Consider the following 26,642-nt stretch of genomic DNA (forward strand, 5'->3'; position numbering starts at 1 on the left):
AAGTAGACCGAACTGTCAAAAAGTGATTGCAACCGTATCCACAGTATTGTGTTTTGTTCATAACAACGGTTCATTCAAACACAGGGTACTTACCTTGAGACATACTGTACAAAGTGAATTGGTTAGTTGTAGTATATTTAATGTGTGGTTTTGTTTAAAGTTTAATAGAGGTGTTGTGTTTATAACTGATGGTGTAAAAATAAATGTACTTATATTTTTTACCTGAAACCTTGAGTCAGTGTTTGCTTGAGTCAAAGTAATTGTGGTCCCTTTGTGTAATCTCTGCTACTGCCCATATACTCTTGAGATAAGCCTGGCTGCTCTGCTACTGCTACCACTATAACTTAGTAGTACAGGCTTGTACCAAAGGTAAACTTGTATTGCCACCTGTGGTCTTAATTGTGTGTAGTGGTCCCTAAGGGCACTGCACAGGATTCTGCCTAACAAATGGCCACCAGGAACGCCGTCTTCCACAACAGGAATTTCAGAGGTGCCGAATGCAGAGGCTCGAAGGGGGGGACCCATGGGCCTAGTCAGCACCACATTGAGCTCACACGACGGGGCCAGAGCCTTCACCGGCGGGATCGAGCAGAAAAGTCCTTCATGAACCCCTTAACTAGGCGATGCGACCACAGCGACGATTGCCCCGGAGTTCTGGTGTAGCGGGAGATAGCCGGCAGATGGATCTTGATAGAGGTGTGCGCCAGCCCTGCCTTGGCCAGCGACAGCAAGTACAGCAGCACTTGAGGGGCCGTAATCCGTAGAGGGTTTATCTTCTGTGCACGGCATCAGATGGTGAACCTCTTCCATTTATGTCCGTAGCACTTAAGAGTCGAAGAAGCCCTGGCCTTGGCAAGTACCTCCTTGCAGTCTGCCGGGATCTCGTATTCTCCAAACTCCAGCACTGTAGGAGCCAGGCCTGCAGCTTCAGCGACGGGTCGTGATGCAGAATCGCGCCTCCTTCCCTGGCGAGAAGATCTGCCTCTGCCGGAAGCTTGACTGGAGGGGACGCTGACATTTCCAGAAGGTCCGGGTACCATACCTGCCTCGGCCACGCCGGCGCAATGAGGATCATCCTGCACCGGGACCATCTGAGTGGACTGATGAGTCTTAGGAGAATCGGCAACGGTGGGAACGCATGGAGAAACAGGCCGTACCAGGGGAATGAGAATGCATCCCCCATGCTCCCCGGCTGGGGAATCCTGCAGGCAAACCTCCGGGTGTTCGTTGCCGTCGCAAACAGATCGATCTGGGGATTGCCCCAACATCGAAATAGTAGCTCCACCTGATCCTGCCAAAGTTCCCACTCACGGCAAGAGCGCAGCTCCCTTCTGATTGAGTCGGCGACATTTTTTTCACTCCTGCCAGATTAAGGTATCAAAAACATCCTTTGGGCCACAGCCCAGTGCCCTAGGTCCTGCGCTTCCTTGGAGACAGCTGGGGTTCTGGTGCCCCCCCGCTTCCGAATGTAGAACATCATCATGGTGTTGTCGGTGAAGACCCGCACCACCTTGCCCTGATGGAATGTCTCGTTGAGGGCGATCTTGTCCTCTAAGCTTCCAGTCGCCTGCATCACACGGGCGTTGATGAACTCCTGTAGCGACTAGGCGCGCCACAGTGTTGAGTCTGGATCCCAGGAACTGGGCGTCCTGAGATGGCCCCAAGCAGGACTTTGCATAGTTTATCGAGAACCCCAGTTCAGTGAGCAGGCGGACAGTCTCGCTGTGTGCCCGATGGAGTTCCTTTGACTTCGTTCGGATGAACCAATCGTCCAGATAGGGGTATATGTGGATCCCCTGCAGGCGCAGCCGTGCCGCCACTGGTGCCAGGCACTTGGTGAAGACCCTTGGGGCCGACTTCAGACCGAAGGGGGGGCCTTGAACTGGTAGCGCCGCCCTTGGACCCCCGAAGCGCAGAAACTTTCGATGTCCTCTGTGAATGGGGATGTGGAAATAGGCAACCTCCAAGTCCAGCAACGACAGGAAGTCCCCTTGCTCCAGCTGTTCCAGCATGTGCTGGAGAGTGACCATCCGGAACTTCTGGGATTTGATGTACTTGTTGAGGCGGCGAAGATCTAGAATGGGCCGCTAACCATAAGTCTTGTTTCGGACGAGGAAGTACTGTGAGTAAACTCCGGAGCCCCAGAGCCTCTTTGGGACTAGTTTTATTGCGCCCTTTTTTAGCATTGCTCACACCTCCAGCAGAAGCTGCGGAATGTGGTTTTCTTTCCTGGCCACAGGTGGAAAACAGGGACACTTCCCCAGGAACTCCAGAGTGTGCCGACGTAGTTAGCCAGCTGGCCAGTTCGCCAGCCGGCCTCCCACCAGGGTTCTCGGGTGGGGGCCTTTCGTCACGGCCGGTTCAGTCCTGCTTGCCGAGGCCTTACCGCCTTGGGCCCCTTGGCGACGACGACGTCCTCCGGCCTTGTTTCGGCCTCTGTAGGATTCCTGGGACGACGAGCAGGCCGCCTGACGGTAAGAAGAGCTGCCGCCGAATCCTTTGGAGGCACCTTGTGACTTGCCCCCGGAGGGCCGAAAGGACGGCTGTCGATGGAGGGTGCCCAAGGCACGGGCCGTCTCAGTGTCTGCCTTGATGGCCTGCAGTGACTCGTCCACTGCCTTGCTGAACAAGTTGTTCCCGTCGAAGGGCATGTCCAGTACACTCGACTGTACGTCCTGATGGAAATCAGTGGCCCTGAGCCAGCCACGCTGGCGAAGGCAAACGCTGTTGCCCATCTGGCGGAAGCCGGTGTCGGCAAGGTCTGTGGCCGTGATGGCGTGGTCCAATGCCACTTCGCAAGATCTCAAGGGCTTCCGCCCTCTTGTCGTCCGGGAGGAAGTCCAGGAGAGGGGCGATTTTAAACCACAGCCACCTATCGTAGCGGGGAAGTGGAGGCCCGACGCCGCCGTCCCAGTAGATTTCTTCTTGGCCGCTGCGGACACCACCGAGTCCGGGGACGGCTGCGCCCTGAGGCACATAGGTGCAGAGTCTGGAACCCGGTACTTCTTCTCATACCAGGCTCTCTTCGCTGGGGCCAAGGCTAGGTTCTTCAGAAGGGCCAGCCCTTCGTCCCAGATGTTGTCCAACAGCCGGACCGAGAGCACAGTCTTCCTTTTGGCCTCTGGTCGCTGATAAAGGAACCCCTCCTTCTGCTCCTCGGGGCATAGCTGAAAAAGCTCTGAGGCCCAAGCGATCAAGGTGTGAAAGGAGCCGATTTCGTCGGGGTGGGAAGCCCGGGGTAGGGGTGACAGGAGATCAGTTCCATCGTCGCCGCTGTCTCCGTCTCGGCGGAGGGGATGGAGGTGAAGGATGGAAGGGCGGGGGTGGATGGACCTGCCTTAACATGGATGGAGGGGCTCCCCGACGGTCCAGGCGCCAGTGGATCGACCCCCGGAGGCAAAGGCATCCTTGTCCTTATTTCTGTGCACAGCGTGTGCAAGGCTAGCAAGATGTCCTCCGACCAGTCCGTCGGTGGAGGCAGCGGTTGCCATGGGAGCATCGGCAGCAGCGTAGCCTCCTCCGGTTCCTAGTCTACCTGCTGTTACTCGTCGTCGCTCTCCACGTCCGCCTCATCAGGGTCCTTCCAGTAGGATCGGACCTTGATGAACTGCTTGTCAAGAACCGACTTGAGGCCCGAAAGCTCGTCCTCGGAGGAGATATCCGAGTCTGGTAGGACTATCATGCCCCCCCCCCCCCCTTCTTCTCGCCCAGGGGCTTCACAGGGGCTTTCACGGGGGTCTTATCGATGTGCGTGAAAGACCATTTCCTCCAGCCGGGCAGGGAAACTTGTCTTGGGGACCGTCCCCACTGGGGCCACCTCTGCAGTCTTCGCCAGGGACACTGCCTGTTATAGAGAATTCTCATTCAATGGCTAATTTCGCTTACCTAGTGAGTCCCCCAGCAGCTTTTCTGGATCTCTGGAGTTTATTTTTTCCACCTGGTAAGAGTGTACCCCTTGTTCCCACTCTTACTTGTGTTTTGCCATGTGTATTTCATCTGTTTTTGGGATTGTGGACTCTGGAGTACACCACTTCAGTACCCCCGTGTGTGTGTTACACAGCACCTCCAGTGCAGTAACACAGGGTTGTCTTTTCAACGTCCCACCGACTCCATTTCTGAGTCAGATTACTGTCCCCCAGAAAAGGGTAAAGTTGCCATTAACTTTCCTTAGTCATCTTACCACAGATCCACTACACCCCATCTTACATGGAGTACTGGAAAGGGTTAATCCTTAGCCCCTTTTATCTGTACCTCCTACAGCATTGTTTCGCTCTTTAACCTTTAGACTTGGCTGATGGCAGTGGTAATCCATCCTAACTTTTCTACGGCGATTATATTATATAAACGTGCTATTGATTTAGCCTATTATATTAGCCTCGAACTTAAACCCTTCGATGACCAGAGAAGATCCAGTCCGGAGTCTTCTTCCCTTGAGCTTGGTGGGGATAACCAGTTTGTCTACTACAACCAGAGGATCCCCTTCGTGGTCGAAATCGCTGCACACTGCTGCAGTGGTCCGGATAGCCACCTGAAGAGCCTCTCCTGTTTTTAAGGAGCGCACCTTTTATTTACCGTCGCTGCTGCCGGCTTCAGCCCTGTGTGGTGCAGACCCCTCCAGACGTCCTCCTTCGGATCGAAGCTCCAGGAACCGAAGGTCTGCAGGAAACTACCAGGAACAGCAGCCGTGGCACCAGCTTCTTCCCTAAATAAGGTACTGTGTTCTGCTCAAGGAAGTTGGGTGAATCCCTTTTCTTCGCCTCCAAGGCTTGCCCTGGTCTTCCCTCCTTCTTATAACTTTTGCTTCCTTTGTTGACAATATCCAAGTAATCCTGGCTACGTTGAATCGTGAACTATCCGACTGTGATCCTCGACAACAGGAACCCGGTTCCACTTGACACTGGCTCCGGCCTATTCACTTTTGCATTTCTGTCTAATAGTGTTCTCTAATTCGGTCTGCCTTGACTAAAGTATTGCCTATGATTTTTGCCCCCAACTCTCTCTGGGTATCTCAGGTGCTAAGTGTTGTTTTGCCCCGGTAACATTTCATGCCGCGGGTAGGCGTTTCTTTAGTAAGACCGAACTATCATTACTGTCAAAAAGTGATCGCAAGTGTACTCTCGGTAACGTCATTTGTTTCATAACACCGGTCCGCTCAAACACAGGGTACTTACCTTGAAGTTATACCATACAAAGTGAATTGGTTAGTTGTAGTATATTTTACATGTGGTTTTGAATAGAAGTGTCGCGTATATAACAAATGGTTTAAAAATAAATGTACTTCTATTTTTTTTACCTGAAACCTTGAGTCAGTGTTTGCTTCAGACAAAGTAATTGTGGTCCCTTTGTGTAATCTCTGCTACTGCTCATATACTCTTGAGGGGGTGGTGAGGGGGTGGTGAGGGGGTGGGGGGGGCGGTGTTCGACTTCAATTCCGTACATCCCTGAAAGATTTTACCCAGGAGGTTCACCCATTCAGACGGGAAAGCTTTGAGGTCCACATTTGTGAGGCCGTCCGGGCCCGGCGCTCTGGAGTTCTTTCGTTTACCAATTAGAATGGCCATGTCATTTATATCGTCAAAACATACCCAATATGATGACTTCAAGCAAGTGTTCGTCGTATGCGAATTAGGAAGATTTTGGAATAGGGACTTGAATTGGACCCATGTCGCTTCTCCGATGTTGGAGACAAAGGAGGGCTCCAAAGCTGGAGAAGTTGTTTTCAGTAATGTCCAAAATTCTCGGCTGTTGTGTCCACTTAAAGCCTTTAGAATGTTTTCGGCGTCTTGTAGGTATAAAGCAAAGTAGTGGTTTTTAAGCCACGCTTTATATGCTCGAGTGGCATCTGCGGCTGCTAATAATGCCGAGGGAGTCGCCAACACTTTAGCTTTACGTTTTAACTTTCGCAGGTCTTTTCTTTTGGCAACCAGTATTTTGTCATACACATGATTTTGGTGCAGCGGGGCAGTTTTTGCGCGATGACTGTTTATAGAATGCCAGCAGGGCTAGATCATCGATCTGCTTGTCTGTTTGTGTTGGCCTGCACCAGGTATTTAGATGTCAAGTTTGTTATTGATGTAGCCGACAGTTTTGATCTTGTGCATTGGTTAACTACCAGTTGGTGGCAAGCCTTAATGTTAGGCAGAAACCTGTCCCTTAGGGACCACTGCAAAAAGTGTAAGACTACAGGTGTTAGCAGTAAACCCAAATGGTAGCAGTCCGTACCACCCAGATTTACCTGGTAGCTGTGGCTGAGCAGTCAGACTTCTCTCAAGAAGAGCTAGGCCGTATATAGGGTATACACATTAGGTACAAAAATACAGTAGCACAAGCAAACACTGACCAGAGCTTTGGTATAAAAGTATATAATTATTTATTTAAAAACACACTTGTAAAAATACACTGGCACTAATATGTCAAGCAAGTTCAAACACAGTCACTAGAAATATATACACCTCCCTGATTAATTATTCGACAAGTCTTAGGAAAAGAACACCACTTATTATCAACACAGAGGTGAGCGCTTAACCAAGATGGCACTCCAATAATTATTTAAAAAGGGAGAGAAAAGGCAGAAATAGTAAAGCACACAATACCAACACTTAACAGAACCACAGCAAGTCAAGAAAGGCAGGGTATACTGTAGAGCAAAAAGTTTCTAGGCCAGGCCCACTCTTGGAGAGCAAGGCGGAATGTGCCCAAGATCACACAGTTGAAGTACACTTTAAAAGTCTTTGCAGATAGTTCAAAAAGAGTTGGATCAGTTCAGAAAAGTTAGTTAACAGGTCCCAGGTCACCCCAGGATAGAGAGTTAAGGATTTACAGGACACCTTGAACAGTCTGTTGCAAGGGAGACCAGGCGGGACACAGTACCTGAAATGGTGAGAAAGCTCCAGCAGGGCAGTAGTTTCTGGCAGCGGGTGCAAGTCGGTGCTTCGGCCAGGGGAAGAGAAGATCTCGACGTGGAGGAAAGCTGTAGGTCGTTGCACTGCCAGGGAAGAAACCAGCCGCGGAGTTTCCCGGTTAAAAGGTACTAACTTTTTATTTGCGGTAGTGGTGAAGCGTGGCTATCTGGCCGACGGGGTGCTTGGCACGGGCGATTCGACCACGAGACGATCCAGGAAGGCAAATAGAGGGCGAACTGGTTAACCCCACTAGCTCAAAGGAAGAAGACTCTCCTGGAAGAAGATCTTCTCTGTCGTTGGGAAGTGGTGAGTCGGTTCAGCAGGGCTCCACCAGTGGTGTAGTCGTTGCAGGTCGGCTCAGCTTCTCCCTCTTTGGATTCTTAGGTCCTGTGGCGACTTCTGAAGCTCCAGTCCCCAAAGCCCTGCTTTTATGCAGAAAACCCCCATTCACCAGTCCTAGCTGTCACACAAACATGCTAAGTGGTGAGCAGGGCGACTCACCGCTGGGCCAATCACACAAGAGTGCGACTTGAGTTGCCGAGGCAATTCAATCCAGGGTGCCTATTCCCCCCCCCCCCTCCCACACATCCTGTAGTCCCAGACAGAGTGGCCCTACTTTTGGAGGCTTCTGTGCAGAAAGCTGCCAAAAGTGGAACAAAGGGCTCGACTTGGGTTGGAGTTACAGAGGCGAACACAAACGCCATTTTAAAAAGACCCAACCGGGGAATAAATATTAAATAAATAACCCAGCGGCATCTTTAACATTGCACCAAAAAAGTGGTGCGTTTAAAATTAATGGGAAAATCACATAGGAAATATTCCGGTGGAATATTTTGCGTGGTTACCACTGCCACCAGCCAGAAACTCGACAAGGGGGGACTGGACAGTGCCCCCTTGGAAAACAGACCCAGGGCCAATTTAATAACCCCTACCAGTACTTCCACAATATGATGGTTTGTACTGGTTCTGTTCACAATTTAAGACTAGTAAAGTCAATGGTGACTTTACATGCCCTGGGAGACAGTAGTCAGTCCCAGGGTATGGAGTCTATACTGGGGGGGTCACTATGACACCCCTGTGTCACTGCACTGAGGGTGCTGTGTAACACACATCACAAAAACTCATGAAGCCCTATGGAGTAAAAGACCCCATAGCCCATAAAACACATTACAAAGTCCAAGGACATTCTCAAATCATGCCTAAGAGTGGGAGAAAGAGTCTCACTCTTAGCAGGAGAAAAAAAAATCCCAAAAATCCAGCAAAGCTGCTGGGGGACTCACTAGGTTTGGGAAATGAACCTATACAGAGAATTCTCCCTATCACTTAAATGGGGTCGGTTTGACAGGCCAAGAAGTTGTGAGGAGGTTATGATCGCTTGCATCAGTCCGTATTACTTCAAATGACGTCACGACTTGAAGTAGCGGCGCCGAGACAAAAATATAGTCGATTGTTGCTCTTGAGGCTTTGCGTTCCCATGTGGGCAGACGGTTGGCGTCAGGAAACGCCTTGTCTAGATTGTGAAGATCACGAGAGTTCATCAACTTCATCCATTAAATTGCTCTCTGCGCCGATGCCGAGTCTGTTGATGGAAAAGGAAATTGATTGGATTGCCCGGAACTAGTCGCATTAATGTCTCCACATATCAAAAAATATGGAGTCAAGTGGACTGCGATTGCCTCGTCGATTGCTTCTTCTATCATTTCTAGATAATGACTGGCGTCGATCACGGCTGGGTTTCAATATGCGTTTGCAATGATGATTGATGATGTCGAGTCTGGTGATCTGTTGGTGTCCAGGTTTGCCCATTTTGCCTTAATCATAAGTAATGATTGGTTAATGATGAGTGTCATTTGCGTAGAAATCCCACTTCCATGGCGACAAGCCGTCAAGATACCCGAAGATGGACGGCTCAAGGGCCCCTTTTTTGCTGGAGATAGGGTGATTTCATACCCTACTAGTGTTGGGGCGTGCGTCAGCCAGGTTTCCTGTAGGCACAGCATGTCAAATTCGCCCAACTTTGTCGCCTGACCCAGTCAAATGGGAGTGACTCGTATTCCATGAGCACAGCCTTAAGGTGGTCATGTAAACTTTATCCTGTTGGATGGGTTGTAGGCTGGGCTCATGGCCTGAGCATTGCTATCTTTTTTTCTGTATTGTTAGCGCTTTAGGTAGCCAGGACCATAGGCTGTGTGTGGAAGAGGCCTTACTCTATGTCTCCAAAGAAGTCGGTTTTCCAGACACCTTTTGTGTTGTAGTTCTTGTAATAGGGACAGTGGCATTTGGGTGCTTGATTTTGTTGCATTCAGAAGTATTTGACCTTTCTGGCGTCAGTTGTCTAGGTGTATTATCTCTTTGTTCCTTGGGTAGCAGCTGTGTATTACTCTACTCGCGGCTAGCCTGTAGTTTTGGATCAGAGTTGGTGACATGGTGGTCTCTGGTGTCTTTGTTTAGAGTTTGTGATGGCCTCCTGGTCTCTCGCCGATGTTTGGGGCGATCAAGGCTGTCTCACCGAAGCCAGAGTTTACTTGTTATGGTTGGCTCTTGTGGTCAGTCGCCTTGGTTCTAGATGATTCAATGAGGTCATAGCCCATTTTTAGGATTGCCTTAGATTCTGCTTTAAGCAAGGTTTTTATTGTTTTTGAAGCGATGTATAGGTGAGCTACGGATTTGAGATGTTTCTGGCTGGGGTCGACAATGAGGAAGTCTTCCGATTTGATCCGTTGCAAGTTTGGAATAAAGCTAAATAACTTTAGCACTGATCTTCGTTTGAGGATGACTTCATCATCGTTACCTAGGATTAGGTCAACTTGAGGATCCATTTGGTTTCATCCTGCTTCTTGGTCACCTTGTTATAGATGTTTGTTCTAGAGGTATAGTGCACTCTGTCATTTCCGTTACTAGCGGTTGCATATTTTGGAAGGGCTCTAGAGGAGTTAGGGCTCTTGTAGTTTCGGCCGGAACCGTCTTTCCTAGAGGAGTTGGTGATCTTCACTCCTGTCGGGAGAGAGGACTTGGGCTCGTTTGCTACTTTTCGTGGGCTGTATATTTATGTCTTGGTACTCTATGGTTGTGGGCGAAGTGTTCCACTTTACCCTTCGAGATATCCTTTTGCAACGGTCCTCCAGAGTGTGGAAGCCGGGTTCAACTCCCTCCCTTATCTGGACTTTAGTTATGGTGACAGGTGGGGAGGGCCACAAGGTCTGTAGAATCCTTTGCTGATCTTTCTTCAGATGTCAAGTGGTCATTCCAGTGCTGGCTGATGTTCATCATGTCTTCATTCTCAAGGAAGTCATCAATTGTCTTTGGTGAGGTGGACACGGACATGGTTTTGTTGTTTTCCCAGGCTGGCTCTGCGAGGACCTTTGAGCTGGAGGATTTACAGCCATCAGGACGGATCGAGAGGAGTCTTTGATGTTTATGTTCATTGAAACGAACAAGGGTTGAGTGTGGAGGAAGACCGGCTCCAGGGGCTTTTTTTTGTTATGCCCCAAGGTTGTTACATATTTTTTGTTTTCCTTTTCTTTGCTGGTCTTAAGGCCTGGGTTCTCTTTTGAGGTGTATACAACTGTTTGCAATAGGCGGTTGTCACCTCTAGTGTTTATCAGTGGCGTTGTTGTGAGGGTTGCCGTTGGATTAGGCAACTGGTCTATGTTTTTAAGTTTCAAAGTGTTCGGTTCATTTAAGTTGTCGACTGTTCGGTCAATCGTAGTGGGTGTTTGTGTGCCAATGGACTTGGTTATCGACACTGGATTTGTCATGTCCAATGGGGCTGAAGGCTACGTAGATGCAAGGTTATCAGTTGAGGATGGTTTTGCCCCTTTCTGCTCCATAGCCATGATGCGAGCCTCAAGAAAAATAATTTTGCTATACATCATGGCTTGGATTGACAAATGGTCTTTTAAAAAGGTGTCACCAACCACGTCATACAGCTTTGTGAAGGGAGCAAGTGCTATTGTGACTGCCGACAGAGAAAATGTCTACTTTGTCAGTGTTTCCATCGGTGTTCAGTCCATGCAGAGGGGGAGACCTTCTTTCTGTGGCGTGTCTGTCCAAAGTGGCTGCAGCGGCACACGCTGTGAGTTGTTGGCTCTGTGAGAGTCCCAAGAGTTTCTACGATTAGGATCCACGTTCAAGGGGCATCGAGGAGGTCGAACAGGGGGCTGTGCCTGGAGAAGAGCTTTCTCCTGTCCCCCATTTCTTTAAGGGGCGTGTCTTTGGTGCTTGTCGATAGTCCAAGAAGCGCGTCTGTGGGCAGAACAAGGGGTCAGCTCGTAAACTTGAGCTAACTTAACGGGCAGGCTGAAGCTTCAAAGCCGCTTTGGGTTGCCCTTGCTTGAGCCGGATTGCCAGAGGTAGGTGGAACCACTCCAGGTGCCTCAGAAGAAGATAGGTCGTTTGAGTCTATGACCTGCACATTTGAAGGTAGATCAGGCGTCAGTCTGGCAAGCAGAGCCTCTTCGTTAAATGGAGCCACTCTCGGTGCCTCATAGGGGGATGGCTCATTTGCATCAATGACCTGCACGCTTAAAGGTAGGTCACGTGTCAATAGAACAGATGGAGCTTCTTCATTGAGTAGGCGGCTAGAAGAAGGGCTAACTGCTTCCGTTCAGTCGCATTTGCAGGTGTGATGGATATCGGAGTAATGGGCCTGGTTGTAGGAGGAGGTGTTAACGAACGTAGAGTTGAGCCGCCTTCCATCCTACGAGAGTTTGTGAGGGGGGAAGCATTCTTTAAGAGCCTCCAGGATTTCTGAGTCAGTAAGGTCCTACCGGCATGAGTTCTTAGAATTTGGTCTCATCTGGAAGTCGTCCTTAAGGCTGTTGCCCCGCTCTGGGGGCTTAATGCCCTTTTTTGTAGTTGTCAGCGTTGAAGTTGAAGTAGACCTCCCTCTGGATGGGAGTGGGGGTTTTGATGATCGATTTTCTAGGAAATATTTCTTTCCATAGCCCTTAGTAGGACAGCAAGGTCTTGTTATAGTCCCATCCGTCTGGGAGGTGTCCTGATTTCTTGACCATTTATTCCCATTTGGGATGCGTTTTACAGTGGGACTCAACGGCAAAGCAGTTATGTCACTCGCCTTGGGGCTGCCCAGCGTTGAAACACAAACAAGGTCCGATTCATTGCGGTGCACCAGAACCTTCCCAATTAATGTAGCTCCCGCTGGAGGCTCAGCACAAACAGTGGACGGAGCCACTGGTGGCTGTTTCTGCAACTGCTGAGCCCGTTGATCTCCATTGTCCACGACTGCCTCACAAGCTGTCGGGGCCGGGCAGGAGTCCTCTCCCTGCCTTGAGGCTTCTCTGGAGGGGGACCGCCTCCAGTCTGAACGCGGCTCCTCACCCGGGTGCGAGCCGACGCCGCAGCTCTGACAAGTGGTCATCGCGGAGTCACCGCTCGTCCAGGCCCCGCCCGGGGAAATAACACAGTCTCCCCTTCAGGAGGTCCCAGAGAGGTAAGCGGGTCCGGGAAGCCTGGAGCGGGCGGGCTCGGAGGGTTGGAATGGTCAGCGGAGCAGCCTGTGAGCAGGAGGGGAAGAGAACTTTGTAGGTTTCTTGGTGAGATTTGATCAAGCATTTGGGCTCTCAGCTGACTGCAGTGTAGAAAGGTTGACGTTACATGCCAGTGGAGGATCTAAAAGTTTACTTCTGGCAGTGGTGGCAATGGTAGTCGGCCGCTCTCCTTTCTTTAATGTTAAAGTCTTCGGGTCATCTGGTGAAATGCACTCAGCAGTGGAGCAGAGGCGCAAGCCCCTCAGACGGCGACAGTCTTCCTCTTGGAGAGGGCTCGGACGGAGTCCCGTCCTGTCAGACCTGCCTGACAGGACTGCCACTCTACCTCCACGCTGCGGTCTAGCAGGGCTTATATCTGGGTCCTCCAACACACTGTAGAGAGAGCAGAAATACTGTTTATTTCAAAAACTTTAAAATAAATACTGCAGCATGATAAAGCTCTGTGAAAGAATAAATTTGCTTGCAATAGTAGAGCCAGAAGGAAAAGCTTGCACACGTACTGTGGACTATAAGTGAGTGAATAACCAGTTTCATACAATGACTGGGCCAAGTTACATACATACATTTCAAATTAAAGCATGAAATTGCAATTCAATTGTAAAGCAGTATTTAAACATAATGGTGCCAAACACTTACCTGGAAATATACTATTCAAAATCTGTAATTTATTTGAATATTTCCGCCACAATTTTAGTACATAATCCTCCCAGCGAATCATCTTGCCCAAGATCAGCATTACTGGTATAGTAGGAAGACCAATTAGAAGGAACAAAGGATCAGCTCTCTCCATAACATCAAGACCCTCTTTGTGGCCTACGACCTATGCAAAATAACAAAAAAAGTGATTACTTGAAGAGCAAGCAAATTCTGTGACTGTATAGCAAGGTCTTTAAAATGCTGCAAGTTACTTCAGATAGGTAATGTTTAAAACAGAACCCTACTAATACTTTGCAGTTGCATACAATGCAAAATGTTTATCTACTTGAAAGGATGCATTTCTCGTGCACACTGGCAAAGTAAACTTGTTCGCTGAAGCTGAGAAAAATGTATTAGAATTTATAGATGACTGCTCTTCATAGAATTGAACTAGTGTTAAGGTGGCAACCACCTGTAGATGCTCAACTTACAGGCAGAGTATCCTCCCCAAAGCATCCCCCCGTTTCAGGTTTCTGTGGGAGGCAAGGTTACTGCACACAAATAGTTGTGAAAATGCTACTTGATGTCAGTCTGAATTTTATCTCAAGAACTGGTTACAGGATATATGAAACACTTCTCATCGATGTTTCCTGAAGCAGAACACTTTCAGAAATGTGGGTATATATGAAGGTCATTCAACAAATTCAATAATTATTTTCTCTTCCTTTCTAATGTGTTACCTTATCTCCTCAGACACTGGTCTTCCTCTGTGTGGCGCAGACTTTTTGTTTCTAATTTTAGACAGGAAACATTTAAACAAATGTTTAGGAGGAGTGTGTGCAGCCTCAATACATTAATGCATTGCTTTGTATGCACTCATGGATCCGGTAGTGGGTGAGGATGCACAGAGGCTAACATGCCAGTAGTTTTGGGTGATACAATGATTAATTCAAACAGGTAACCGAAAAGAATGGATAGTGAATGCCTTTTGTAAAAAGGTGTAAAGAAAGGCCTCCCATAAATTACAATAGTGAAGTCAATCGGTCCTGACAAATGTCAAACATCAACCATGCTGCAGGTTCTTGGTGTTCCCAAACCCTTGTTTATTGACAAGGCAGAAGGGGCTCCTGCGACCAGTGAACTCTAGGCCTCGATCAGGCAACTGGCATCCTCCAGGAGGCCGAAACTGTGGGTACGCTTAGTTAGGACTGACCCATTCCTGGACCGTTCTTGGGGTTAGAGCATGGGCTATTTGCCTCTGCACTGGATTCTCAGTCCCTGTCCCCGAAACATGCCTTACCTGACCCTAACGTAAGCTCAATGGGTTCCTGGTCAGTTTGTACCATGTCTTACCTCCTCCCTCCAGAGTTCTTTCCTGATCAGCCTGGTCCGCCAGAACCTCTGTTCTCTCTGGCCACCTCATCTAGCTCTGATCATTCCGTTACTGGTGTTCATGGCTCACTCTTGCTCTCTCCTTCTGGGGTTTGTTCTTTATTATGGAACCTCTTACCCAACCTGATCACCAGTCTCCATTGCTTGCCAATATTTCCCCTCCTCCACCAACTCTTCCCTTCCTCCATTTGCAATGGGCACTGCCTCCTACTTCAGGCTCCATTGCTCCCCTACACATATTCTGCAACTGATTATACTTTTCTCTTCCTCCCACTTCCAAACTCCAGATCTCCAGTCATCCTCCTCTCTTCTCAGTACTCTCGTCTTTCGACACACTCAACCAAACTAACTTCTCCAACTCAACCTATCCTTTTATTAGGCTTTTTCTAGGGGTAGAAGAACAAGTTACTCCCCCCCTCAATCTTCTTTCAATTGGCTGTTCCTCCCAGGTATTCCGCATATTTGATATCTCCTTCCAGCGCTAGCTGCTTCAGAAAAATGTGCCCCCCCCCCCCCGGTAGAGGGCGGTGTGTGTCAACTCGTGCCTCTCGACGGCTGCCATTCACGGAGCAGGACGTTTAGGCGTGACCATTTGGGCACCAGACGTTCTGCAGCTTTGCTGGATTTCTAGGGTTTATTTTTTTCACCTGGTAAGAGTGTGAGCCTTTTTCCCTCAACTCTTACATGTGTTTTGCTGTGTGTGTTTTTACTTTGTGTGTGATCTTGGGCAATGGAGCCTCACCTACTCCATCTTATTTTTCATGTGTGTTACACAGCACCTTCACTGCAGTGACACGGGGCTGTCTTTGAGACTTCCCCCTGACTCCATTTTCTGGGGCCGACTACTGTCCCCCAGAAAATATAAATTATAATTATTTTAGTCACTTTAAACCACAGACCCAGTACACCCCATCTTACATGGAGTATTGGAAAGGGTTTTTTTTTTTTTAAAGGTTTATTATTTTGAAAACAAATAAAGAATACAAACCAAACTTGCAGCATTATTTACAACAGACTCGTGAACATCAATTAACGCATATTACTGCTCCCCAAATCTCTCCCCCCTCAAGAGCTTGTTTGCGTTTCTCGTTCTGTATCTGCTGCGTGTGGCCGGGTATCACTTCCTTCCGAAGCTGCAGAATCCATTATTGTGCCAAACAGTCCTGTTATTAACACTCTCCAAGCCATCAGGTTACCCACTTCTTCCCCGCACTTGCTACATGCCTCCTGCCACACTACCGTTTCAGCCTCCGCCCATTTTTGCAAATCCTGCCACCATACCTCAACCCATGGCTTGTGGCACTGCTTTCGGCCCATGGCAATCCTTTTAGCAAGCACATATGCCAGGTCCCTCAGTTTCCAAACAGGTTTAGTATTCCGTGGTCTGGGAAACCCTCCCAACAGGCAGGCCCAGGCCGTATCTATGTTGAGCGTGACCCTTTATCCGCTAGTTTTCGTGCCACTTGTTAGGGAGAATTCTCTGTTTAGGCTGAATTTCCTAACCTAGTTAGTCCCCCAGCAGCTTTGCTGGATTTTTGGGGTTTCTTTTTTTCTCCTGCCAAGAGTGAGACTCTTTTACCCTCACTCTTGGGCATGATTTGAGTGCGTTTCTTTGAATCTAGATGTGTTTAATGGGCTATGGGGTCTTTTACTCCATAGGGCTTCATGTGTTTTTGTGATGTGTGTTACACAGCACCCTCAGTGCAGTGACACAGGGGTGTCATAGTGACCCCCCAGTATAGACTCCATACCCTGGGACTGAATACTGTCTCCCAGGGCATGTAAAGTCACCATTGACTTTACTAGTCTGAAATTCTAAACAGAACCAGTACAAACCATCATATTGTGGACGTACTGGCTGGGGCAATTCAATTGCCCCGGGGTCTGTTAGTCGAGGGGGCACGTTTCCGTCCCCCCTGATCGAGTTTTGCCTGGTGGCAGTGGATACTACTTTTTATATTCAACCGTGAATATTTTCCCATGGGATTTCCCATTGTTTTAGGCTACTGTCTTTATTTAATTATTTACGGTAGCCTCGAACATACCGCTGGTTTATTTAATTAATATTAATTCTCCGGTTGGTATTTTTTGCCAAAACTTGATTCTAAAATGGCGTTTGTGTTCTCTTCTGTGACTCCAACCCAAGCCCTTTGTTCCACTTTTTGGCGGGCTTCTCCACAGATGCCCTCCAAAGTGGTGCCACTCTGTCTGGGGTACTTAGGAGGGGAGGAGGGAAATTTAGGCACCCTGGACTGAGTTGCCTAGGCAACTCAAGTCGCACTCCATCCTGATTGGCCCAAGTGGTGAGCCGACCGACTCACCACTTAGCATGTTTGAGTGACAGCTAGGCTGAGTGAATGGGGGCTTGCTGCATAAAAGCAGGGCTTTGGGGACTGGAACTTCAGAAGTCGCCACAGGACCTAAGAATCCGACGAGGGAGAAGCTGAGCTGACCTGCCACGACACCACCACCGGTGGAGTCCTGCTGGACTGCCTCACCACTTTTCCCAACGACAGAGGAGATCTCCCGCCGGAGAGTCTTCTTCCTTTGACTGGTGGGGATAACCAGTTTCACCGTCTTTTCGCCTTCCCGACATACCTCGTGGCCGCCTTGCCTGTGCCAAGCACCCCGGCAACCGGGATACCACGTTTTACCACGGCCGCGAAACAAAGGTACCACCTTTAACTGGAAAACTCCACGGCTGGTTTCTTCCCTGGTAGTGCAACAACCTTCATCTTCTCTTCCCCTGGACGACAACGCAACTTGCACCCACTACCAGGAACAACTGCCACCGCTGGAGGATCCTTCCCACTTAAGGTACCGTGTCCCGCCTGGCTTCCATTGCTACCGACTGTACGGGGTAGATTTAGCCCCCGGCTTTCGAACCTGGGTTAGCCTGGGACACCCTGGCTAAACTTTCCTAAGCCTCTCTAAACTCTTTTTGAACCCTCTGCAAGACTTTCTAAGCCTAGTTTAACTGTGTGATCTTGGGCGCATTTGTGCTCTGCTCTCTCTAAGAGTGGGCCCAGCCTTTGGACTTTGGCTCACCAGTGACTTTTGCGCTTTTGCCTTGCTAACAGTGTTCCTGAATCTTAGAGTGGTGTACCTTTCCATATTCTGTCTTTTTCCCTCCCTTTCTCACAAACTTATCAGAGTGCAATCTAATTAAGCGCTCACCTCTGTATGAAAATAAGTAGTGTTTTACTGTGATTTATCTGATAGGGAAATAGGGGTGTAAATATTACAATAGTAACTGTGTTTAGAATATTTTACAATAAGAGTGCTGGAGTGTTTCAAACTGTGCGTTTTTAAATAAATAATTATATACTTTGATACCAAAGCTCTGGTCAGTGTTTGCTTGTATTGTTGTATCTGAGTGCCTATTGAGTATACTTTGCATACTGCCTAACTCTTCTTGAGGGAAGAGTGACTGCTCAGCCACAGCTACCAGGTAAATCTGGGTGGTGCAGACTGCTACCAAGTGGGTTTACTGCCAACACCTGTAGTCTTAAATCTTTTGCAGTGGTTCCTAAGGGAACTGCACAGGTTTCTGTCTAACACCCCCCTGCCCCAAAAAAGCTTCAATCACTGGACAAGACCAGAACATGTTTGTCATATCAGCATCTTCTTCATCGCATTTTGAGCATGCTTGTCTTCCTGCGTTTACAAACTTAGATATTCTCTTCGGGGTCATATAGGCTCTATGCGTTATGTATAACTGTATCTGCTGCAATCTGGCGTTTCTGGACACCTTCTTGTGGTATCCCATAGCACGTTCCCACATCCCATCGGTCATCTGTGCCCCCACCTCCGCTTCCCAGTCCAGCCTCAAAGGAGTGAAATCCTTCCCCACCCGGGTCATCACCATCGCGTACAGTCTAGAGATCTCGTGCCCTCCTTCTGATATGTCATATATTGTTCCCATTAGGACGTCTGGCTCCTCCGCCAGTATAGTCTCTGGCCAGGTTTTACGAATAATCTGCACTAGCCTAAGATACGTGACATATTGGCCTCTGTGCAAACCTGCCTCTTCTCCCAGTTCTTCGAAATCTTTAATGATCCCCTCTTGCCATACATCTCCCAATGTGACCAGCCCGACCGATTCCCAATAGGTCCTAATTATCATTCGGAGTTGGTTGTCTCCCCCAGCTAAGGCGACTAGTGGTACCTGTGGGGAACACGGGTACGGGTTCTCCATCAGTCGGCATACTCTGCGCCACATCTTCCACCCAAGCGTTCTTTCATTTCAAGTCTAGGCACCCAGATAATCTCCTTTAGGTAAAACGGGGTGCAGTCCTGCCCAAACAGCCTAAATTCAGGAGTTCCCTCATCAGAAAGCCATTTGGTTACATATTGCAACTGACTAGCTACATAATAGGCCTCAAAATTTGGCAGCTTAATGCCCCCTCTCTATCATGGAAGTTCTGCAGCTTCCATAGCGCCACTCTATTGCGAGTGCCATGCCATAGGAAGTCCCTGCACATGCTATTCAGTTTGACAAAAAACTTTTTGGGTATCAAGTATGGTATATTACTGAAGAAATGTAACAACCTGGGCAGGACCCCCATTTTGAGCATCGCCCCCCGTCCCATCATCGCCAGCGGCAACTTCTCCCAAAACTTCATACTTGTTCGGATTTTTTTCACAGCCACCTCGGTATTATGCAAGTGTTCCCCCTCCACCGTATGATACACATCTATTCCGAGGTAGCGGAAGGAATCAGCCGCCCAAGGTACGGACAGCACTGGCAACAGCTCCAGAGGGGCTCCTATGTAGCTCCCCAATGGGAACATGCTTGATTTTTGGGGGTTCACCGCTTTGCCGGACAGTTCTGCATACCTTTCCATAACCTCTAGAATATACTGAAGATTTTCCTCCGGATATTTCAAGTATAGTAGTAAATCGTCAGCATACAAGGATATTAGATGTTTCTCTCCCCCTACCTCAATACCAACCATGTCATATTGTTATCTGAGGTACACTGCCAGGGGCTCGAGGGCTAGAATGTATAACATCGGGGACCAGGGGCACCCTTGTCTGATGCCTCTACTGAGTTGCCATCTCTCAGATATCACTGATCCTGTGCGCACCCTGGCCAGTGGTTCACTGTATAGTAATTTTGCCCACCTAACATAACCCGGCCCCATCCCGTGTTCTTCCAGGGCCTCCAGCAACCATGGCCACCTCACTGAATCAAAAGCTTGGACTGCATCTAGGGACACCACCGCCATTTCCCCCTCGCTCCTGTTTCCCTCTTCAATCACCCGGTGGAGTCGCCTATGGTTGTGGGTTATATTTCTGTTGGGGACATAACCTGTCTGGTCCGGGTGTATCAGTTTGCTAATAACTCTACACAGCCTATTGGCCAGGACCGCCGTCAATATCTTGCTATCCTGGTTCAACATTGACAACGGCCTATAGGAGCCGCAGCTATGCCCTGGCTTGTTGGGCTTAGGGAGCGGCACAATTAACGCTTCTCTAAGCGATTCCGGCAGCCGACCCATCTCAAAAGACTCATTGAGCATCTCTAGCATGGGGGGGGGAGGGTGGAGTACTTCCTCTCTATATGTTTTATAAAACTCGCCAGGGAATCCGTCCGCGCCCGGGGTCTTACAGGTGGGCAGCTGCTTCACCACCTCCTCCAATTCCTCTAAGGTAATCGGTGCGTCCAGCTCCTCCCTTTCTTCAGCACTAATCTTAGGTAATTCCATGTCTTTTAGAGTTTCTCTAATCTCCTCTCGATTGTCCCCTCCTCTGTCCTCATATAATGTCCTATAATAGTCCAAGAATGCCTCGTTGACACCCTCTTGGGTGTCAACCACCTCCCCGTCTTCTCTAGTTATTGTCCTAATCGGGGGGCTGGGGGTTTCGCTCTTATATAACCACGCCAACAAGCGGCCAGTTTTATCCCCTCCTGCATGTTGCCTCTCGACATACTTCTTATAGTTAAGGTTGCAGAGCCTTTCCCAAAGCTCTGCACACCTCTGCTGTAACTCGAGTACAAGTTCCGCATCCCCTCCCGCCCTGTTGCTTTCCCGCTCCAGTTTCTCTTCCGCTTCCTCTAGTTCTGTTAGGACCCCACCCTGTAGGCCTTTTGATTTAGCAATAGCAGCACCCCGCAATACTACCTTAAAGGCTTCCCAGAGCGTGCACGCTGAGTCTACGCTGCCTGTGTTTACCTCAAAGTACTGTGTGACCGCATCCCTGATATCTTCCCTGAAGACCGGGTCCCGGAGCGCCTCCGCCCGGAGGCGCCATGTCGGTCTCCGCGCCCTGGGGCGGCAATACTGCCAACTCAGCACCAGAGGCGAGTGGTCCGACAGGACCCTCGCTCTATAGTCTATTCGGGTGGTCTCTATCACCACATCTGGCGTGGCAAAAAAGTAATCAAGTCTTGTGTGCAGTTGCTGCAGAGCCGAGTAATGAGTACTGTGTTTCATTAGGGTGTTTCAGCCTTCAAACATCTGCCAGCCCAAAGTCGTCTAGTAATGTCTGCAATACCCTGGCCGCTGGGGTGGGCCTATCAATCTTCCCATCAGATCTGTCTGCCTTTGGGTTGAGCACGCAGTTGAAACCCTCTCCCCAGATAACCGCTCCTCCCATACATGCGCCCAGATGAGTACACAGGGTTCTAAAATATGCCGTAGTGTTTTGGTTGGGGCCATACGTATTTATAATGCACACCTCTATTCTCTACCAAAGCCTTCAATATGACCAACCTCCCTTCCGTGTCCACCACTTCTTGTGTAAGTTGGAGCGGAACGTGCGGTGCCACCCAGACCAGCACTCCCCTAGCATAGGCAGAATACGGAGAGCCTACTACAGTACCTCTCCACTTCTTCCCCACCAGTTCCAATATTTGCCGGGTCAAATATGTTTCCTGCAAGAACGCAATATCAATCTTCTGTCTTTTCAAGTACATCATGACTTTGTTTCTCTTTAAGTAACTGTTAAGTCCCCTGACATTCCATGTTACAATCTTAAGGTCCCCCATGGCTCATGAGTGTCTTCTTGCCTTCCGTGTAGCGAATCCCCCTTGCCCACGTGATACAGATACAGCTCTCCATCTTTACTTGTAGCTTCTTGTACCAGCTCAAACCATCCATAACTATGTACACAGCAAATTCCCAACTTCCCTCCCCTCCCTCCACCCGTCCCTTCCCCAACACCACACACCCCAACTGCTGCCCAGCTCCGTTCTCGGAACTCAGGCACCCCCACATCTAGCCCTGCAAGCACCAAACAATGCACAGAGCTCAGTAGGGTGAAGTCGCCCTAATGGCCACTTAACTAAAATTGTTGTGGGATAAAGAGATCCGCTCTGTAAGGCTCCCATCATTTCAATAATAACTAGTGTGCTCATAACATCTAGTGCAATAGTCTGACCTTCTCTACTGAAGGCTGCGCAAATGACTATATTCAAGTCCCACGTGCTGCGCCATCTTGTGGCACCTTCCTCGTGCATTACTTATCTCTTCCGTGCTCTCTCTCCGTCCAAACTTCTGACTCCTGGGGACATCCCTGCGCATCGAGCCATCCCATGGCATCCTCCGGGGTCTCAAAAAACAAAGTTTTGTGTTTATGTATGACTTTCAATTTTGCCGGATACAGTAACATATATTTGTGGCCCGCCTCTCTCAATCTCCGCTTTACCGTCCCAAAGTTCATGCGGCTACGCTGCACAGACAGGGTATAGTCCGGGTAGGCCGTGATGTTTGCCGCTCCTCGTGTAATCGTTCCTCCCTTGCGAAAGTGTTCCAATATCCTCTCCCGATCTCGGTAATTAAGAATTTTGGCTATCACCGGCCTAGGCGGGTTTCCCGGCGGCAGCCTCCTTGTTAGAGCTCTATGTGCCCTTTCCACCGCAAATCCTTGAGATAGGGCTCCTCCGGGTATCTCTTGCAGTAGCATAAGTACTTACTTATGAAGATATAACGAAAAAGTGATTTCCAAGGGTGTGAAGCTTCACTTCAAACTGGATAGCAGTATTGTGGAAGATCCTAGTTCTTCCTAGACCTATGATGGTCCTCCTTATTCCGGCCACGACAATGCACTACTTTAACCTCTATTATCCATCACAGGTCTAGGAAGAACTAGGACCTTCCACAATACTGCTATCCAGTTTGAAGTAAAGCTTCACACCCTTGGAAATCACTGTTTCGTTATATCTTTATAAGAGTACCCTTACAAACCATAACAGAAGATCTGCTAACAATAGGAACCACTGAGCTTGTCAGGTTATCTACTTTAACATGTTCTATTGATGAAAAGATGTGTCATTCACCAATGTAGGCACCTAGCAGTCACTATCTACAATGCCTTTTCTATCAAACAATGAATATTGTTCTTGAGTTTAAAGAATGCAGCAAAGATGTACATAATACCAATACTATATGTGATCCTTAGTTATTTAAGAGTTTTGTTTTGCCTTATATGCACAAATGAAAAATAATTTGTAGTGGAATGAATTTGTAATAATGGATTATTAATCTATTTTCTCTCTAGAGATTAATTTTGTATAAAAAAAAAGAGAACACTTTGCCCCTGATGAAGAGTGAAATACTCAAAACGCATTGGGCCAGATTATATATTGAATGTTTTTTTGTTAAAATTGGAATAAATAACTTTTTGATAAACAGATGAATTGTCAAACATTAATTTGGGTATCTCAAGACAAATGTCCTGCCATTGCAAGGAATACAGAATTACTAAAACTTATAATTATCTTGTGTGAAAATTAAAAGGTTACTCTTAGTACCTTAAAATTACATATAGGCCTCGGCCTTTGTCGATAGTGTGCAGGGGACGCAGGTTTCCTTAATTATGAAACCATTTGTCCCATGTATATTCTTCCCTGGGTAGTGCAGGACCCTCCAGTCTTCCTACTTCGTGTCAATCCGACAGTCGCTTCAGGAACCGTGAGCCTGCAGGAACTACCAGGAACGTCCGCCTCAGCTACAGCTTCCTCTGTTTTAAGGTACTGTGCAAATCCGTTTGCTCGTTTCGTTCAACCACAGTGAAAGTGTTTGAAACCGAGGGCTTGTCCTTCTCTTTGAACTAACTTTTCTGCCAACCAACCTCGTCCGGAATCTGTGGCACAAACTTTACCGCAAACTACCCTGAACCGTGTGACCTTGAGCAAAAGACTTTTGACCCATTGACTTTGGCCCTAAGCCTTTTCTACTTGATTGTATCACTGTAGTTCCTCTTGCTCAATTGCCCTGAGTACTTACCTGTTGGTGTGGTCCAATTTCTATTAACTTTGTTTTTCCTTCCAATTTAAAATTGCTGGAGTGCCATTTTGCTCCCACTTCATTTTGAGAGCTTAACTTGTCTGGAACTTATTGGGAGTGGTGTGGTGTATTATGAGTGTCATTTTTAAACTGCTTATAATAGTGTAATGTTATACAACTGAAGAGTGAAATAAATGCATATTCTTTTACTTGAAAACCTTGAGTCAGTGTTTGCCTGAATCATAGAAATTGCTGTCCTTTGTGTAACTATTTGATACTGCTCACTTACTCTTGAGATAAGTCTGGCTGCTCAGCCACTGCTACCACTTTAACTGTGTAGTACAGGCTTGTACCAAAAGGTGAATTTGTACTGTCACTTGTAGTCTTAATTGTGTGTGGTGTTCCCAAAGGGTACTGCATATAATTCTGGCTAACAGAGGGGATGGCGGGCGGCGTATGGAGGAAAGGGGACTATGGACTAGGAGTAAGGTAGTCACTACGGTGAGTAACTGTTATACTCCTACGTCCCGCCCCCTTTGCTCCATACTTGTGGGAGATTCCCAAGCACTCCTCACAGGTAATACGGGTGGATGGAAACGCCTTACTGAAAAAGGTTTTTGAGAACAGCCTGGCCAAATTGAGCATCGGCCCTGGAGCTCAGGTCCAAGCAGTAATGCTTGCAGAAAGCTGATGGGAAAGCCCACACGTATCCGCCTTGGTAATGGTTTCCCAGGAAACATTTTTGGAAGGCAACAGCAGCTGCTTTGTCACATACAATTAAGTCAGTTTTTCTGTCCAGGTAGTACTTCAGAGCTCGTCGAACATCTAAATTGCGTAATACTCTCTCAGCATCTGAAGCCGGGTTCGGAAAAAAAGAAAGGTAATGAGATAGATTGATTCAAATGAAAATCAGTCACTACTTTAGGAAGGAAAGAAGGAGAGTGCGGAGCACAACCATGTCCTTATGGAAGGTGAGGAACGGATGTTCCACCAACAAGGCTTGAAGTTCGCTTACTCGCCTTGCCGAAGTCACTGCAATCAGAAATGCAACCTCCCATGAAAGGTACTTTAGATCCGCCGTAGCCATGGGTTCAAATCGTTTATGGCATAAGGCGTTGAGGACAACATTTAAAATCACATTTTGGATGAGGATTGCGTACAGGTGGAAAAGATGTAATGGACCTGCGAAATGCCTTTTAATGACTGGGTTCGTCAAAGAAAAGGAACAGTTGTCAGTGGACAGGTGGGTAGCAATAGCCGACAAGTATGCCCTACAAGACAAGATATGAATGCCCGAAGCTGCAGATGAGATATGAACGAAAGGACAGTTTCAGTCGTAGCATGTATGGGATCCAGCTGCTTAGCTAAACAACCGTGGCAAAATCTGAGCCACTTGCTCCTATACCGAGACCTCGTAGAGGGTTTCCTGGCCACTTGGATAATGTGCATTTTGTCTTCGGGCAAGTTAAACCGCGCTAGATTTTTGAATTCAGGCACCAGGCCGCCAAGCTGGATGATTGTAGGGAGGGGTGCCATATCTGCTGATCGCACTGGTGAAGCAGGTTGGGAATCAACGGCACTCTGATCGTAGGACAAATCAACAGATGCTGAAGTTCCGAGAACCAGAATCTGGCTGGCTATCAAGGAGATATGAAAAGGAGAGTGCAATTCGATGTATTCCTGAGCTTGCAAAGTGACTGATGAATCAGAGGAAGAAGCGGGAAGGCATAGGCCTTCAGGTTGTGCCACAGAATTTCGAGAGCGTTCCGTAGGGAGGAGGTCCCTAGACCGTTCCTGGATGCATAAAGAGGAAGTTACCTGTTTGAAGAATTCGCAAAAAAGGTCCACTTCGGGAGTGCCCCACTGTCGAAAGATGGTGGAGTGTACTTCCATGTTCAGTTCCCACTCGTAGCTGGCCACCGTCTGTCGGCTGAGTGAGTCCCCAGTCACAATGAATTGACCCGGAATGTGTACTGCCAGTAGCAATATGCTGTGTTGGATGCCCCATTACCAAATCTGAATGGCAAGGTCCACAAGAGGTGGTGATTTGGTGACACCCTGCTTGTTGATGTAACAGATCGACACAGAGTTGTCCGTGCGGATGCGGACCACCCTGTTTGTGATGGACGGTTGGAAAGCTTTCAGCGACAGAAAAACAGCCAGGAGTTCCAAATAATCTATATGAAACTACCTGTCCTGCAGCATCCATAGATCGAAAACCTAGAGATGATCCAGCATCGCACCCCAGCTCAGAAGGGAGGAGTCTGTGGTAATCGTCACTTGTGGGCAGGGCCCCTGAAAGGACGCCCCGACTGTAAGATTGCTGGTCGAAGACCACTATAGTAGGTCCGCCATCATGCAGGATGGAACTGGGATGATCTTGGGATCAGAGTACAAAGCCCGACACCAAGAGCTCCGAAGGGCCAGCTGCGTACGCCTCACTGTGAGACGCACAAGAGGAAGAGCAAGTACGCACGAAGCAATGAAGTCTCTGGAACCACCAAGCCGGCATGTGCTCTGACTGGATGAAGAGATGACATGTTGCGAATAGATGCGCAATCCTGTCCGCTGTCAAATACACCCTGGAGTCAATCGTGTTCCAACAGAAACCCAGGAAAATCCGGTCTTGGGAGACCGTCATGGAAGATTCCCGCCAGTTCACCGACAGCCCAAGATGGAACAGGAGCTGGACAAGAGACTGGATATTGCTTGAAGCCGTGAGTGGACAAGGGCTGCGTAGGAGCCAGTCGTCCAAATACGGATATACATGAACACCCTGTAGCCGAAGGAAAGCTGGGATGACCGACATCTTCGTAAAGACACGTGGCGCCGAGCTGAGACCCAACGGAAGCACACAGAACTGGAAATGCTCCCCTCCATGGGAGAACCACAGATATTTTCGATGCGGCCTCCATACCAGGATGTGCATATACGCATCCTGAAGGTCCACTACAATGAGCTAGTCGCCC

General features: G+C 48.4%; 1 protein-coding gene across 2 annotated transcripts in view; it reads right to left on the reverse strand.

The window, feature by feature from the left end:
• Window positions 1–26,642, reverse strand: part of MARCHF5 (membrane associated ring-CH-type finger 5) — a 743,603-nt gene that overhangs the window by 235,880 nt on the left and 481,081 nt on the right. For both annotated transcript variants that reach the window (XM_069611372.1, XM_069611373.1), the window contains exon 4: window positions 13,049–13,232. In XM_069611372.1, the coding sequence (XP_069467473.1) occupies window positions 13,049–13,232 (184 nt within the window). The remainder of the gene's footprint in view (window positions 1–13,048; window positions 13,233–26,642) is intronic.

This window comes from Ambystoma mexicanum, chromosome 8, assembly GCF_040938575.1.
Source record: "Ambystoma mexicanum isolate Mex_15411 chromosome 8, UKY_AmexF1_1, whole genome shotgun sequence".
Classification (NCBI taxonomy): Eukaryota; Metazoa; Chordata; class Amphibia; order Caudata; family Ambystomatidae; genus Ambystoma; species Ambystoma mexicanum.